The following is a 17,378-nucleotide window of genomic DNA, read 5'->3' as shown; positions in this document are numbered from 1 at the left end:
ACAAAATGAAATCTACCATGTCTTGATGCCAGCAGGAAATACTGCCAGAAAATAATCAGAGTGAGTACATTTAGTGAGTACTCACTGCATCCAGGCCCAGTTCCATGGGCTTTAAACACACTAAGCAATCAGGTCTTCACAGCAATCCTATGCAGGTAATGTCATCAACTCCTTTTTCAGATGAGGAAATTGAGATGAGGCTCAGAACACAGCTGATAAGAACAGCTGGGATTTGAACTTGGGCAGTAAGGCTCTAGAGCTCGGGGTTGTAACACTACTCCACCATGCCCCACATTTCCATTTCTTCTACTACTACCCAGAACCAGTGCCATATACTATGAATGATATAAAAGAAATACAATCCATTGTCTTTTCCTTAAATTTACTATCTAAGAAAACTTTTCTTAAGGAAAATATTAGGAAGAAGATAATAATACAGTAATTTTGTAGAGTGGACTACATATGCTAGCAACATAAAGATAACTTTAAAACATCTAACTTTTAAGAAAAAGCACGATAGGGAAATCACATTTCCTAAAGCTATTTGGGCAATCACACAACACTTCCATACAATTATACAACTGTGTACCGTAAACAATTATTTTACTACAGAGATCACACATAAGTTCATTTGTTTTTAGCCTGCCTCTTTTCCTGGCCAATAAATTCCTGGAAGGTAGAGGTGATGACTGAACGTTCTCCTTTATGACCTGTGAGCAGAGTCTGGTGTTCTGCAAACAACTGACACTCCATGAATGCCAGATGGCAAAGGTGAAAATAAAAGCACCACACAATGATTACTAGGACCATAACATGGCAACTTATGGGCTGTTTTTAAAAATCATAAGTAACGTGCAAAAGAATGGATGCTTTTAAAGAAATAAAACATGGACAAGATCAGAGATTGAAGAATGTATTTATGCTCAAGAAGCAGTAACCCAATGCATAGGTGCCAACATAGACTGACATCACTTGGATTGTCAACACTGATTATGATCCCTCCACCATCCCCCAATCTGTAAAAGACAATCAGCACCCGCCAGCCCCTGGACACTGGCAATGCTACCATATTCTCAGCCTCTCTACCTCTGCTGCAGAAGTACAGCCACAATGACTGCTGTGGGGGCTTACTGCCCCTGGCAAAGCTGGCAACAAATTACAGCTCCTGAATATACCTAGGCTAATTCTCATTTTACTAACTACACTTCTAAACTGTACTGCTTTCTTTACTCATAAAATAAACTGGCATCCAAATAAAAACCATTATTCACATGCTTAAGGCTGCACTTTTCACCTAATCAGTACTGACCATGCCATAAAAGTTACACTTTAAAAAATATGTTTATGCATAAAAAAGGACTGCACACCTGGATAGCCTCCTGAGACCCAACATCTCACTGTCAAGAGTGTTCCTGGGAAAGCAGAAACAAACATTACATGTGAAGAGAAACAAAACAAGCAACATTGGAGGTCATGTACAAACCAAATATGGTTGAGAAAAAAGAGGATTATTCAATCCAAAGGATAAAAGGTTTTAAGAATACTTGGAACATTTCAACATGGAAGATAGTAGGTGGATTTTTGGGTAGAGGGTTTGGGGAGAAGAATACATTCCCAGAATGAAGAGAACATACCCGCAGTAATTTTTCTCACAATCTTTGATATGAAAAAAAATAAGGCAAAGACAGAATCATACACAGTACTTAGGAGTCAAGTCAAGTGGTACTTGAAAACTTGGCCCTGACTTCTCTGGATAAGCTTAACTTAACCTACTAGGCTGTCATGTTTGCCTGAATTCTGGAGAAGTCTGTTTCTTATTACCAAAACCTTTTAACATAACTACCTTCTAAAAGGCTGGTTATGTTATTTCCTTTGTCACAGTCCAAAGTATAGGACTTGCTTCTGTCAACCTCTTAATGTGTGCTCATGCCTGTATTTCAAACCCAGATATGTTATTTTATTGCTTTAGCTATGATTTATATTTGTTCTTCTCTTACTTGTATTTTTCACTTCATTAAACAAAACACTTCCTAAGAAACCTGTGCACAAAAAGACTTTTGGTCTAAAGTAGGATTTTATTATTTCAAGAACATAATGCTTTTCTTTTTATGGGAGGTTTTAGAATAATAACTTTCATTTAATCTATTTGGGTTGTCCCACAAAGTACAAGCCACAGATATTTTTTTAAGGCTCTGGCCTGGGCTAATGCGTCCTTGGAACTGTTTTCTTAACACTCAACTAGTTTAAGATCTCTCTTTTCATTCAGTGTTGGCACTAACTGTACCATCACTTTTGCCTCCATTACCTTCTTTTGCCTGAGAAGTTTTTATCTTTGATTGGTGACTGATCTGGAAAACACAGGTGATGCTGTAGTAGTTATATAATTACACTCAAAGATGTTCTTGATTTGATGCCTCTGATCTGGTTTCACATTTTTCCTCCGTTGTCCCTGGTATAACAAGGAATTAAGAACTTGGAAGGATGAAATTCATAGGCCAGTAATGGAGGAGACTCACATCTCAGGGCACACCAATCAATTTAGTTACCTTGGTATAGCATAGCAAAGTTATTTTCAAAGCTAGAAAAAATTTCCCAAATGCTATTTATAGGGAAAGACAAGACAGCTTGTCTTTTCTAAACCACCTTTTAAAATCCTCAGGTCTCAGTGGATCTACTAATACATGAACAGAACTGTATTAATAGTTACTAATGATTTCTTCACTCAATTTTGAATCTGTCAAGCCCTGCTATTAGTGATGGACCTTATTCCTTGTTTAAGGTATCCTCCCTGCTGTTACAAAGATGGTGAGACAGTTAAGGCTGAAGAAGAATATGGTGTTCCACAAAGATCAGGCCAGAGAAACTCCATGTGGGAGGCACAGACAAAAGAGATGGTCTTGCATGATTCTTTACAGGAGTCCAGCTTCAGAATCTCACAGTAAGGCCCCCCTCCATAAAACCCATGAGAAAAAGGAAGGGTTAGGGAAGTTGACAGAAAGGTTAGAAAGAAAAGAAAACCAAATATCTAGCTTAACCTTTCATGAACTACAAGAAGTTATGACTTGGTATTTTACAATCTGACATCCTTAAAATGGCAAATAAAGATCAGATTAACAAGGAAAAAGAAACGGGTAAGAATAATGACTTACTTCACTACAGTGGTAGTACTGATTTTTTTTTTTTTTTGTAATTTACCATGTAGAAATTACCTAAATTAGATTTAAGGAGCATTCTTAAATGCCACGTAAAACAAAATAACCTGGACAGCAAAAAGAATAACATGTTTTGCCAAGCTATATAAGTAGTTATTTTTATCTATGTTATCTAAAGCCAATATAGTACAAAAAAAGCACTAATCATACAATTTACAAATGAATTTTTAAATGTTATAAAATAGTTAAAGCTTATAAGATAATTCATACTTGACAGCTTAAAGAAACATTTTTCTGCACTTAAATCTAAAACAAAATAAAAAGAAACTGAGAAGGTGTCTCCAGCTATAAGAAGAGTATCTACCTTTTTCTTTTGGCACTACCAGTATCAGAGGTTGCTGAAGAAATCATGCTGTCTCCATCCTCAATGTCATCTCTCCTGGCAAGCTCCTTCTTCTTTGCCTAAAACAGAGCAGACCCTGGGAGTCAAGCTCACTCTGCCGAACACTTCTAGAATATATAAATATTAAAAGACCCATGGCCTCAGATGTGCTCCAAGGTGTGCTCTCAGAAAGGATTCAATAAACTCATGGACACTGTACAATGATTAATCAGCCTTAAGATGTCCCTTCTCCTAGGACCAACCCTACCATAACAGAAACAGTCTAGAACCAAAGAAATAAAACCTAAATGACAGAATATCATCTGTGATTAGAGGGAAACTTCCGGACAACCCTAAAATTACTCCCCAGGGACAAATCCCTGCTTCTTCCACTCACAAAGCTAAACCAGTCTAAACTATTATTTCTACTCTACATGGTCCTGAAAACTCTTAAAAACATATTCAGCAGTACTTGTGGCTGAAATGAATGATGTGATATTGCTGGAGGGAAATCACGTATCTTAAAAAAACACACTCAAAATGTGTTAAATTATTTCAATTATACATACAACAACTTAGCAAAACCAAGAAATCATACCTGCATGACTTGTTGCAGTTTTAGAACTCGCTTGTAGATGGCTGAGTTGGGAACATTATAGCGTTTGGCATTTTCAAACATTAAATTCAGATCACACTCCAAGTGATCTAAAGTTTCATATTCTTGATTCTTTAGCTTTGTTCTGTGAAAGACAAACACATGGCTAGAATCTTCCATTATGAAAATTATGAAACACACTTCCTGAAAGTCCAGTGCAAAAATCCTGACAAGCACTACAAGGTACCTTTACCAGTGATACTGATTAGAGGCCTAAAAGTGACAATTTCAAAATACAGAGTGAAGAGGCAAAAGCACCGTTTAGACAATATGACAATTTAACTGAAAATCCAAAAGAATAAAACATTACAAGAAGTAATAAGAGAACCTAGTAAGGTGGTCACTTACAAAGCAAACATATTAGCAAAAATCCTAAGAGAAAAATCCTGTTAGTGGCTAACATGCAAACCCTAGGAAGAGATAAAAATCAGGGAGGTTTTAAGCTACCTTAATGAAGAATCATGGTGATCTACACATTTTAGAAAATAAGAGGCCATTCCACTTGATGAGGGTTAAAGAAAAGAGAAAGTACTGGCAACTCCATGAAGGAGCGTTTAGAATAATACACATTTAACCTCCAGGCGAGCTGCATATGGGCAATGAAGAGCGGTCCTTTTTGTTTTTTGGCTGCGCTGTGCAGCTTGCGGGATCTTAGTTCCCCAACCAGGGATTGAACCCGGTCCCGGCAGTGAAAGCGCTGAGTCCTAACCACTGGACCGCCGAGGAATTCCCTGAAGAGCAGTCTTAAGATGATAAATGAGAGGCAGATATGTCAGAGTCCCTTCACTCCTCCTCCTCCAATACAAACATTTGTAATTAATTACGATAGCTTAATATTGAGGTTTTTACTTACCCTAAGTCTTAAGAATTCCAATAGCTGTCTTAGACACTAAGGCTATTACTAACACCAACTCTCATAAAGTCGCTATACAAAGTAAGGCTTATGTTAGAAAAGTCTAACTTGGAAGAAGGCTGCAGGCAGGTGACTGAGCTGGCTGAGGATTTGTCTTCTTTTGAACTAATCTACTTAATTAGACTGAATTTTAAAAGACTGAGGGAGAAAAGAAACTAAGGACAAAAATCAATTAAAAAGGAACCTCTTAACATCTACAAGACTGTCACCATCCTTTCCAAGGCAAAGAGTACAAAAAACAAATTTCTAGCCCATTTTCTTAATGAAAGGCAGCCTTAATTTCCATGTTATTGTTCATTTTTATTTTATTTTTTGGCCATGCGACACGGCATGAGGGATCTTTAGTTCCCCAACCAGGGATCGAACCTGTGCCCCTGCAATGGAAGTGCCAACTCTTAATCGCCAACTCTTAATCACTGGACCGCCAGGGAAGTCCCTCCATGTTATTTTTAAGAAGGCCAAATAAACTAATTTTCTATAACCTACTCGTGTCCAAAACCTCCAAAGTTTGGATTAAATAAAAACACCATAAACTTTACTGATCAAATAAGGAAAACAGACGTTACAAATGCAAAATCATAAAACATACGTTAGGCAACCTTATTCCTAGAATCCAGCAAGTACAAGGATTTTAATTCCTACTGTATGGAAAGCTAGTTATCTGCCATGAAAACATCATTTAAACACCAGCTTACTCTGACCTTGCCCATTTAAGGTAATTTTACTTGTGTCTTGCCTCTATCTGGGTATACTACAAAACCTAACCCACATTTTAAGAGTCACAAAACAACATATTTTATAACATTATTTATTTCCTACTATTGTTAATGATATTGTGGTGGTTCAAGCATTTTGTCTGGCTGAATTCCCAATGATCATTTTAACATTTTCTAAACAGAAAAGGGAAACCATGATGAACCATCTCTCAGGTATTGTTTCAGCTAATGAGTTCTCTAAGAGCTGACAATGCTTACTCTGGAGATTTAACTACAGACACAAAATTTAAATGCAAATAAACTGTTGTAATTAAAATATTAATAAAAGGTATAAGAAGAGAAATTCTTGCACAGTTATAAGAAAACGAACAGTTAAATTCTGAACTGCATGACTATTTTTTTTTTTTTTTGTGGTACGCGGGCCTCTTACTGTTGTGGCCTCTCCCATTGCGGAGCACAGGCTCCGGATGCGCAGGCTCAGCGGCCATGGCTCGCGGGCCTAGCTGCTCCGTGGCATGTGGGATCTTCCTGGACCGGGGCACGAACCCGTGTCCCCTGCATCGGCAGGCGGACTCTCAACCACTGCGCCATCAGGGAAGCCCTGCATGACTTTTTATAATTCTTTTTATAATAATACTGACACAAAAATGCCTAGCTGGGATATCTTTTATTTGCCTCTTGACTCTACTGCAGTACAAAGAACATCATTTGTAGTTAATCAAATTCATTTCTCATTTTTATATAGGAGTGATAGTTAAGCACACTTTAGACATGTGAAAAACATTTTTACCTTTATTATCTTTATCCATTTTAGAAAGGAAGATACATGTGCAGGCTCAATCACAAGAAAATAGATTTATACTGAGTAATGTAGAAGATATCTTACCTGATCTGTTGTAGTGATATGGGCATTTTAATTTGCTGATAATAATCAGGGTATTTTTTCTTTGAAGGCAAATGGAAAAAAGGTTCAGCTATTAGCTGCCCTTGGTTATTCCGACAGCTCCTAACTGTGTCGTAAAGCTGATAAAAAGGATTTGAAACATCCATAAATGAAGTAATGCTCTCTGCTTCCGACTCTCCTTCTTCATAACGTGCAGCTACAAAGACATAAAAGATATTTATAAGGGACAGCAGAAACTAACACAACACTGTAAAGCAATTATACTCCAATAAAGATGCTAAAAAAAAAAGATGTTTATAAGGGGAAGAAACAAACATTTTTTTTTTTTTTTTTTTTTGCGGTACGCGGGCCTCTCACTGTTGTGGCCTCTCCCGTTGCGGAGCACAGGCTCCGGACGCGCAGGCTCAGAGGCCGTGGCTCACGGGCCCAGCCGCTCCGCGGCATGTGGGATCTTCCCGGACCGGGGCACGAACCCGTGTCCCCTGCATCGGCAGGCGGACTCTCAACCACTGCGCCACCAGGGAAGCCCAACAAACATTTTTTTAAGCTCGTTTAACAACCTTCCAGATTATGCTATATGTATGTTTGAGAATACTGTTTTGTATGTTTGAGAATACTTGTTTTAAAAGAATAGTCTCTAGGCTTCATAAAGATGCTGTTAGTAATGCTTAGTAAAATTGTTATGTTTACTCAGAGAAACGTTACACAGAAATAGAATAGAATGTTACATGGTAAAAGTTATACCATCTTTAAAAGATTACAAAATAGTTTCTCTGCCATCTTCTGAGACTCCTTACTTATGTGTGCTTGGACAAGAAAAGGAGCAAGTAGCCATTCTCAGATCTCAGAACTAAAGTGACAGCATGTAGCTTAGGATAGTATAAATGTAGACGGGACTGATACTGACAGATGTGATTTAGCTTTAAGTCTCTTTGACTTTGCCCCACTGATCTATAGCATCCCTTAGGAATGATGTTTTCTTTTATTGAGAAAATTTTCAGGTAGAAACTAATCATAAGAACATCAAAACAAAACATGTAATCACTTCTACAGAAATACAAAATATATTGCTTATTTCTCTGAACTCTTAAACAGTATATAACGACCTGATTAAAATGGTTTCTTAAGGGATCAGGATAACCAAAATCACTATGTGTTCCCATGTTAAGTATGATAATCACTTATTAAGTACTTAGTTATTTATTAAGAGCTTGATAAGCACCACCCTCAGGAAATCCTAACATCACCACACAGAACAGGTATTGTCATTTCTTTTCCAAATGAGAAAACTGGGTATGAGGAGCTGATGACTGGCCAAAGTCAGCTAGCTTGCAGAGCAGTTGAGAAGGGATTTGGATTTAGTCATGGAGCTAGAAGGAAAGACAGAATTTGAAACTATGTAGTCTTTTCTGACTCCATTACCTCGAATCTTTTCATAAAGCTCTTGCACATCTTTTATTGAATTTAAACCTAGGTATATGTTTTATTGCTACTATAAACTGTATCTTCTTAAAAAATTACATTTTCTTTTTATGGCTGATTCCAGAAATGAAGATTTTTTTTTTTCTCTCTTTTTTTTTTGTGGCTGTGCTGGGTCTTCGTTGCTGCACGCAGGCTTTTCTCTAGTAACGGCGAGCTGGAGCTACTCTTCATCACGATGCGCGGGCTTCTCATTGCAGTGGCTTCTCTTGTGGAGCAGGGCTCTAGGCGCGCGAGCTTCAGTTGCAGCACGCAGGTTCAGTAGCTGCGGCACGCGGGCCCCAGAGCACGTGGGCTTCAGTAGCTGTGGCGTGCAGGCTTAGTAGTTGTGTCGTGTGGGCTCTAGAGCACGCGGGCTAGGTAGTTGTGGTGCGCGGGCTCAGTAGTTGTGGCGCACAGGCTTGGTTGCCCTGCAGCATGTGGGATCTTCCTGGACGAGGGATTGAACCTATGTCTCCTACATTGGGAGACGGATTCTTAACCTCTGGACCACCAGGGAAGTCCGAAGTAGATTTCTGTATAATAATCTTACATTAGCATTTTACTATTCTTATTAATTCTAATAATTCATCTGTAGTATTTTTTTAAATTTTTATTTATTTATTATTTTTGGCTGTGCTGGGTCTTCGTTTCTGTGCGAGGGCTTTCTCTAGTTGTGGCGAGCGGGGGCCACTCTTCATCGCGGTGTGCGGGCCTCTCACTGTTGCGGCCTCTCTTGTTGTGGAGCACAGGCTCCAGACGCGCAGGCTCAGTAGTTGTGGCTCACGGGTCTAGTTGCTCTGTGGCATGTGGGATCTTCCCAGACCAGGGCTCGAACCCGTGTCCCCTGCATTGGCAGGCAGATTCTCAACCACTGTGCCACCAGGGAAGCCCCGTCTGTAGTTTTTTAACTAGAAAACTCAAAAAATAATCTATCAATTGCAATCCTTATAAATCCTTCTTTTCTGTTCCTTATAACTTCACTGTTATCAGTGTATGCTGGCTAGTACTTTGACCAAGAGGTAACAACATTCTTAACTTTGTTTCTTATGGTAGGGGGACTGCTACAAATACTTCTCCAATGAAAATGGAGATGCCCTGTATCAAGTTAGTAAAGATCCCCTTCTATTCTTAGTTTGCTAAGCTTTTATCATGAATGGGAACTGAAGCATTAATCAAATGCACTTGCTAAGCCAATAGTACGGTTTTGCTCCTTTAATCTACCAATGTAGTGAATAATACTTTTTTCTAATGTTGAACTAACCCAGTATTCCTGGAATAAACCCAATTGTGTTATCATGTATTATCTTTCATATATACTGCTAGATACAGTGTGTTTATATTTTGTTTAGTTTTGGTTTTATATCAGATTCAAAGAATGAATTGGGAGGGGCTTCCCTGGTGGCGCAGTGGTTGAGAGTCCGCCTGCCGATGCAGGGGACACGGGTTCGTGCCCCGGTCCGGGAAGATTCCACATGCCGCAGAGTAGCTGGGCCTGTGAGCCATGGCCGCTGAGCCTGCACGTCCAGAGCCTGTGCTCCGCAACGGGAGGCCACAACAGTGAGAGGCCCGCGTACCGCAAAAAAAAAAAAAGAATGAATTGGGGAGCTCTTTTTTATTCACTGCTGGGGTTTATATATAATTCTGTTCCTTGAATGTTTGGCCTGGTGTTTTCTATGCAGGAATATTTGTAAGTAGTAATTTAATTTCTTTAATGGTGATATAACTAATCAGCCTTTTTATTCTTGAATCAGTTTTTAGGCATTTATCATTTTCTAGGAATTTATCCATTTCATCTAAATTTTCAAATTAGTTTGCATTATGCTGTTCTTATATTCTTTTTTATTCTCTGTATGCTCCCCCTTTCCCCTAATATTTTTTGTTTGTGCCTTCTGTTTCTTTCTTGATAATCTCACTACAGATTTACCTATTTTATTAACTGCTGTAACAGAAAAACTTGGACTTTATTGATCTTTTCCATTATAGATTTCCTTTCTAATGAATTAACTTCTGCTCTTTATCTTCTTTTTTCTAACATCTCTGCTCTTCTTATTTACTTATGTTGGATGCTTATTAGTTCACTGACTTTCAACTGCTTTTCTTTCTAAACAGAAGCAGTCAGACCTGTAAATTTCCTTCTGAAGTATCACTGTAACTGCACTTCCACTGTTTTGATACGTATTATTTTCATTGTTATTGTTCAGTTTCAAGTAATTAAACTTCTATTATAATTACTCCTTTTAAAAATTGTATCTTTGGGACTTCCCTGGTGGTCCAGTCGGTAAGACTCTGTGCTTCCAATGCAGGGGCCCGGGTTCGACCCCTGGTCAGGGAATTAGCATGCATGCAGGCCACAACTAAGAGCCTGCATCCCACAATTAAGAGCCTGCATGCTGTAGCGAAAATCCGTGTGCTGCAACTAAGACCCAGAACAGCCAAAATAAATAAATACTTATTAAAAAAAATTAGTATCTTTTCATTATTAGTTGCTATCATAGCTGCATTGTGCTCAGAAACATGGTCTGTATAATACCTGATCTTTCAAATCTGGTGAAATTTGTTTCATGGCTAAGTACATGGTCAATTTTTGTAATATTCCACGTGAACCAGGGAAGAACATGTATTCTCTAATTGTAGAATACTTGTCTGTTATATTCACACTTTGAATTCTTATGCCTTCTTTCCATCAGCTCTTTCTTGTTGCTCCAAGATCATGAGTTATCCTTTCTTTGCTATTTTCACTGTACCTCCCCCTAAGTTGTTTCCAGGAGCAGGAAGTAGAAAACCAAATACATTAAAACCTCAACTAAATTAAGGATAAACAGGTTCTGAATAATAGCCTGAAGAATCTACTACATACAAAGTTGGTTGGCATCTACTTTGTTTTCTTAATACCTGAGGTTACTAAATTAAGAATCCTCTTGTGACAAAGGTACTATTAGAAAAAAAAAACAATAAATGCTTTTTAAGAATTTTGTAAGTGGTATAGTCTTCCTTCTATTTGTTATACTACTATAAGGTTAATGAAGTAACCAAATGTTAGAAGGAAACCTAAACATAACATGTGTGTCACTTTTACAGTTAGCACAAAACAAAGATAATGAAGAGATAAATTTTCTTTCAATTTTTGATAAGGCCCGATTTAAGTTAAAAAAATTTTAATTCTGTAGATGAGTGTCAAAATATTAAATTCATACTCCAGCAGTCTAGAGTAATTATGAAATTCTATAGCCTGGGGACTTCCCTGGTGGCACAGTGGTTAAGAATCCGCCTGCCAATGCAGGGGACACGAGTTCGAGCCCTGGTCCAGGAAGATCTCACATGCCATGGAGCAACTAAGCCTGTGTGCCACAACTACTGAGGCTACACTCTACAGCCTGCGAGCCACAACTACTGAGCCCCCACACGCCTAGAGCCCGTGCTCCACAAGAGAAGCCACCACAATGAGAAGTCCGAGCACTGCAATGAAGAGTAGCCCCCACTCGCCACAACTAGAGAAAGCCCACATGCAGCAACAAAGACCCAACGCAGCCAAAAATAAATAATTAAAAAAAAAGGAAATTCCATAGACTTAGTAGAAAATAAGACATAGCTAGAAAAATCTCTTGTGTCACACCTGATTATAAAATCAAGAGTAATTTCATAAAATGAATTGCATATCTACATATAAAAAATATTTACAGTAAAATAAAAAAAAATTATATCACGCTTAGGAGAAAGACAATGAAATCAAATATACCTCTACAGCTGTTCTTTATTACTATTTTACAAACTGTGTACTTCTACACGGATTCCTAGCGCCCAATGCCCTTTGTTTCACTTGTTTAAATGAGAATTCTGCTCTGATCATAATTTACAGCTATCTTTAAGTCATAAGCTCTAGGTGAGAAAAAATTATAGTCTACTGAAAATATAAGCCTGGAAATCTAAGATGATGTGAATGTCTCCCTGGGATTTCCTGATGGTGTCACTAGCACTCACTATCATCATAGGTTTGAAGCCAGAATCTGCTAAGGCTATCAAACTAATTGATTTTGCACAAATATTTATTTACTTTGATACATGCTCTAACACGAAATAAAGTAGTAATAAGCTCTCGATAAGTCTGCCAACCAAGAGTGCAATTAAAATGTAACAAAACAGGTATGTACTCCAAAAACAGACAAACTCCCGGCCAGACCAAAATAACTATAATTTTCCTTAACCAGAAGGATCCACTGAGACGCCACTTAACTAGTCACAACTTAATGCCTACCAGCTAAAGCAGCATCCTCTTCACTTTCTGAGCCATACTGAAGTGCCATGGTAATTGCTGATAAACGACCCCCTTGGACTGCTCGTTTATTACTACAAAGAAAAACAAGCAATTAGAAGGCAGGGAAAGATGTTATAATAATTTGGCTACTTTATAGGAAGTAGGGACTGTTAACAAGGCATTCACATCAAAGAAAGAGTTTCTATTCAACTGCCTCCTCAATTTACTTTGTACTTTTTATATTCCCCACAATCAATCTTAACCAAGATGACTAATTTTTTTCTCTTAGAAAAGAGGGAGTGGTGGTAGAAAGCCTAAAGCAGGCTACTTGCAATTTGTTTTTTACTTAAATGCAGCACTACTCCTTTTTTAATGAAAAATAAAGATTCATTCATAATTGCTGGTTAATTCTAAATATGCTCAGATTTTACAATGAAAACAAATTCTATTATGAACACAAAATCTTTCAGCATTTTACCTCATGTTTTACTGGTAATATTAAACTCTACCTGACAAACAACTTCTGCTTAAGTGTTTTCTCAGAGGTGAGGTCAGGCCTACTATACCTTTTAAGTAAGATATCTGACAACAAATTCTCATAATAACCCAACTACACCCAAAAATATTACTTCAAGATAGTCATCAAGAAAATGCTAGCATGCTTATCCTCATAAACATGGGTCAGCTCTCAGACTAAACACACTCTCTCTCACCGGTAGTACTTGTTAGTGGGATTTCTCTCTTCACCAAGGCTGCCTTTACTGTGCGAAGGACCTGTCAGTCTGGCTGCAGCCAAATTTGATGGAGTCCTATCCAGAGACAAGGTTAAAAAAAACTCAGAAAACTGACAGCTGAAATCAGAATGCTGAATAACAAAAAGGAAACAACCATTTTCTTTTTCTTTTCTTAAAAAGAAACACTCAGGGACTTCCCTGGTGGTCCAGTGGTTAATACTTCACGCTTCCACTGCAGGGACCCTGGGTTCCATCCCTGGTCAGGGAACTAAGATCCCACATGCCACACGGCGTGGCAGAAAAAACAAACAAAACAACACAAATATTTCTGAGTCTCTACTGTGCAGGAGGCTTTGCTCCAAAATTTGGGACTCTGTGGAAAAGGATAAACCAGGGCTGATCCCAGACAGCTTATGGTCACCACAGTGACCATAGGATTTAGTAACACAGCAAATGTCTGGGTCAGAAGAAAGCTTCAAAAGTAGCCAATCAATCTTTCCATTTCAGGTAGGAGGAAATGGAATCCCAGAAGTAAAAGACTTGTTCAAAGTCACAGTCCTAGCACAAGGTAAGCTAGGGTGAGACTTCAGATCTCCTGATACCTGGCTAAATATTCTTACTGCAAATTTAAATATATACTACTATACATCATATACAAATGTAATATTACAGGCATACATTGTTTTATCTCGCTTTGCTTTATTAAACTTCGCAGATACTGCATTTTTTACAAATTAAAGGTTGGTGGCAACTCTGAATCAAGCAAGTCTTTCGGCACCATTTTTACAACAGCATTTGCTCACTTCACATCTCTGTGTCACATTTTGGTAATTCTTGCAATATCTCAAACCTTTCCATTATTATTATATTTGTTGTGGTGATCTGTGATCAGTGATCTCTGTTGTTATTATTGTATTATTTATAATTATTTGTAATTATACCATGAACCACACCCATATGAGACAGCAAACTTAATAAACGTTGTGTGTGTTCTGACTGCTCCACCGACCAGCTATTCCCTCGTCTTTCTCCCTCTCCTCAGGCCTCCCTATTTCCTGGGACACAACAATGCTGAAATTAGGCCAATTAATAACCCTACACTGGCCTCTAAGCATTCAAGGGAAAGGAAGAGTTGCATGTTTCTCGGTTTCAATCAAAAGCTACAAATGATTAAGCTCAGTGAGGAAGGCATGCTGAAAGTTGAGACAGGCTGGAAACTAGGCCTCTTGTACCAGTTAGCCAAGTTACAAAAGCAAAGGAAAAGTTCTTGAAGGAAATTAAAAGTGCTACTCCAGTGAACACAGGAATGATAACACAGTAAAACAGCCTTATTGCTGATATGAAGGAACTGTTAGATAGAAGGTCAAACCATCTACAACATTCCCTTAAGCCAATGCCTAATCCAGAGCAAGGCCCTAACTCTCTTCAATTTTATGAAGGCTGAGAGAGGTGAGGAAGCTGCAGAATCAAAGTCTGAAGCTAGTAGAGTTTGGTTCATGAGGTTTAAGGAAAGAAGTCATCTCTATAAAAGTGCAAGGTGAAGCAGCAAGTACTGATATAGAAGCTGCAGCAAGTTATCCAGAAGATTTAGCTAAGATTATTAATAAAAGTAGCTATAACTAAACAACAGATTTTCAGTGTAGACGAAACATACTTATCATGGAAGAAGATGCCATCCAAGGCTTTCACACCTAGAGAGGAGAAGTCAATGTCTGGTTTCAAAGTTTCAAAGGACAGGCTGACTCTCTTGTTAGGGCTAATGTAGCTGATGACTTTAAGCTGAAGCCAGTGCTCATTTACTATTCTGAAAAATCCTAGGGCCCTTAAGAATTATGCTAAATCTACTCTGCCTATGCTCAACAAATGGAACAACAAAGCCTGGATGACAGCACATCTGTTTACAACATGGTTTACTGAATATTTTAAGCCTGCTGTTGAGACCTACTGCTCAGAAAGAAAGATCTGGAAAATAGTACTGCTCACTGAAAATGTACCCGGTCACCCAAGAGCTCTAATGGAGATACACAAGATTTGTGTTGTTTTCATGTCTGCTGACGCAACATCCATTCTGTAGCTTGGGGACCAAGGAGTAATTTCAACTTTCAAGTCTTATTATTTAAGCAATACATTTCGTAAGGCTACAGCTGCCACAGACAGTGATTCCTCTGATGGATCTGGGCGAATTCAATTGAAAACTTTCTGGAAAGGATTCATTTATTCCAGATGCCATTAAGTACATCTGTGATTCATGGAAAGAACATGAACATTAACAGAAGTTTAGAAGAAGTGAGTTCCAACCCTCATGGGTGACTTTGAGGGGTTTAAGACTTTAAACTACAGATGGGGTGGAAACAGCAAGAGAACTAGAATTAGAAATAGAGCCTGAAGATGTGACTAAACTGCTACAATCTCATGATAAAACTTCAACAGTTGAGGACATTGCTTCGTATGGATGAGTAGAGAAAGTAGTTTCTTTAGACGGAATCTACTCCTGGTGAAGATGCTATGAAGATTGTTGAAACAACAACAAAGGATTTAGAATATTACATAAACTTAGCTGATAAAGCAGCGTCAGGATTTGAGAGGACTGACTCCAATTCTTAAAGAAGTTCTGTGGGTAAAACGCCATCAAACAGCATCGCATGCTACAGAGAAATCATTAGTGAAAAGAAGAGAGAACTGATGGGGCAAACGACACGCTGTCTTGTTTTAGGAAACCGCCACAGCCACCCCAGCCTTCAGCAACCACTACCCTGACCAGCCAGCAGCATTAACAGAGGCAACACCCTCCACCAGCACAAAGATTACAACTTGCTGAAGGCTCAGACGATGGTTAGCATTTTTAAGCAATAAAGTGTTTTTAAATTAAGGCATATACACTGGTTTTTTAGACCTAATGCTACTGCACATTTAACTACAGTATACTGTGCATATAACTTTTTTTTTTGCATATAACTTTTATATGCACTGGGAAACCAAAAAATTGTGTGACTAACTTTAGTGTGATATTCATTTTAATTGCAGTAGTCTGGAAAAGAACCTGCAGTATCTCCAAGGTATGCCTGTACATATATTTATATAGTACACGTTATATCTTTAATATACATTACACACAATATGATATACAATATATATGTATTTGTATAAGGCAATAGAAGTATATAGCAGTGTTAAGTCTTAAAAATTGTTTCTTTTTAAATAAAGCCCTTCAGCTGCAATGAAGGGACTGGGTAAGAGTTAACACTACTCTCTTTAGAATCACATTATCAACTGTAAATGTCATCTTGAAATGCAACATGCATCTTACTTTCCACTATACTGAGAAAATTTGGCAAATAATAAAGGTACAAGGATTTTAGACATTTTTTTAACCTACCTCATCCGAAGGCTTGACTTAGTCATTTCATGATGTTCAATTTCTGCCTTTTTCATATAAAATATTTTCTTAATAGAATTTGCATCCTGTTAAGATAAAATTACTTGGCTTAGAAAAAGTATAGAGAAAACGGGCAGTTTAAAATGCCCGCAATCATGTACTGGACACTTTCTACGGCACTCCTTCCATCTGGAGTAGACTTCCATTCAATATCCAGAAAGCTGCATCCTCTAACCTTTCCACAAGCCTCCAAAACATCTCCATAATTAAATACAAGTTGAAAAGCCACCTAGCTCTTTCACAATTATTCAGGTAAGAGACAAAGACCTAATGCTGAACAGGGAAAAGCAGGGGTGAAAATACAATGAACTCTACCTGTGTACACTAACCTTAAAACTGAAACAAAGGTCCACTTCTAAGATTAAAGATTAGGCATGTAAATTTAGGATGAATATACTTGCTTAAATTAACAGCATATATCAAATCCAAGTTTCCCTTCTCTCCAAAATTTAGTTTAGGAAAATTAATCAGACCAAGAAGTAAAATTCTTAACTGCATCAACAAATAATTAGTACTACACTATTAAAATGTCCTATCAAGGATTAAGAATATGAGGATTTCATTCCTGATTTCCACTCAAAGTTTCTTAAAAAGATACAAGATAAAAGTTAAAATTAACTACCAAAAGAAACTGAATCAGCATTCTGTAAATCTAAATGATTTTACTCCCAAAAGATTTTCTGACCATCCTTTGCTAAGTTCCCAATGATATTAATTCTAGAAATTTCTACAAGCAACTGTCATTACAGTTCATTATGTAGAAGGACTACAAA

The 17,378-nt window shown here is 37.9% G+C and overlaps 1 protein-coding gene across 25 annotated transcripts in view; it reads right to left on the bottom strand.

Annotated features, from left to right (window-relative positions):
• Positions 1 to 17,378, bottom strand: part of PBRM1 (polybromo 1) — a 95,899-nt gene that overhangs the window by 56,221 nt on the left and 22,300 nt on the right. For 19 of the 25 annotated variants that reach the window (XM_065886293.1, XM_065886302.1, XM_065886295.1 and 16 more), the window contains 6 exons: positions 16,546 to 16,631; positions 13,149 to 13,244; positions 12,436 to 12,527; positions 6,705 to 6,918; positions 4,133 to 4,274; positions 3,517 to 3,614 (listed from right to left, as the gene is read on the bottom strand). In XM_065886293.1, the coding sequence (XP_065742365.1) occupies positions 3,517 to 3,614; positions 4,133 to 4,274; positions 6,705 to 6,918; positions 12,436 to 12,527; positions 13,149 to 13,244; positions 16,546 to 16,631 (728 nt within the window). Of the gene's footprint in view, positions 1 to 1,367; positions 1,413 to 3,516; positions 3,615 to 4,132; positions 4,275 to 6,704; positions 6,919 to 12,435; positions 12,528 to 13,148; positions 13,245 to 16,545; positions 16,632 to 17,378 lie in introns of all 25 variants that reach the window. The other 6 variants (XM_065886289.1, XM_065886298.1, XM_065886290.1 and 3 more) reach the window with 2 other exon arrangements.

The sequence above is a fragment of the Phocoena phocoena genome, chromosome 10 (genome assembly GCF_963924675.1).
Source record: "Phocoena phocoena chromosome 10, mPhoPho1.1, whole genome shotgun sequence".
NCBI lineage: Eukaryota > Metazoa > Chordata > Mammalia > Artiodactyla > Phocoenidae > Phocoena > Phocoena phocoena.
Note: the sequence above shows the minus strand (reverse complement) of the source record. Positions and strands in the feature narration are given on the sequence as shown.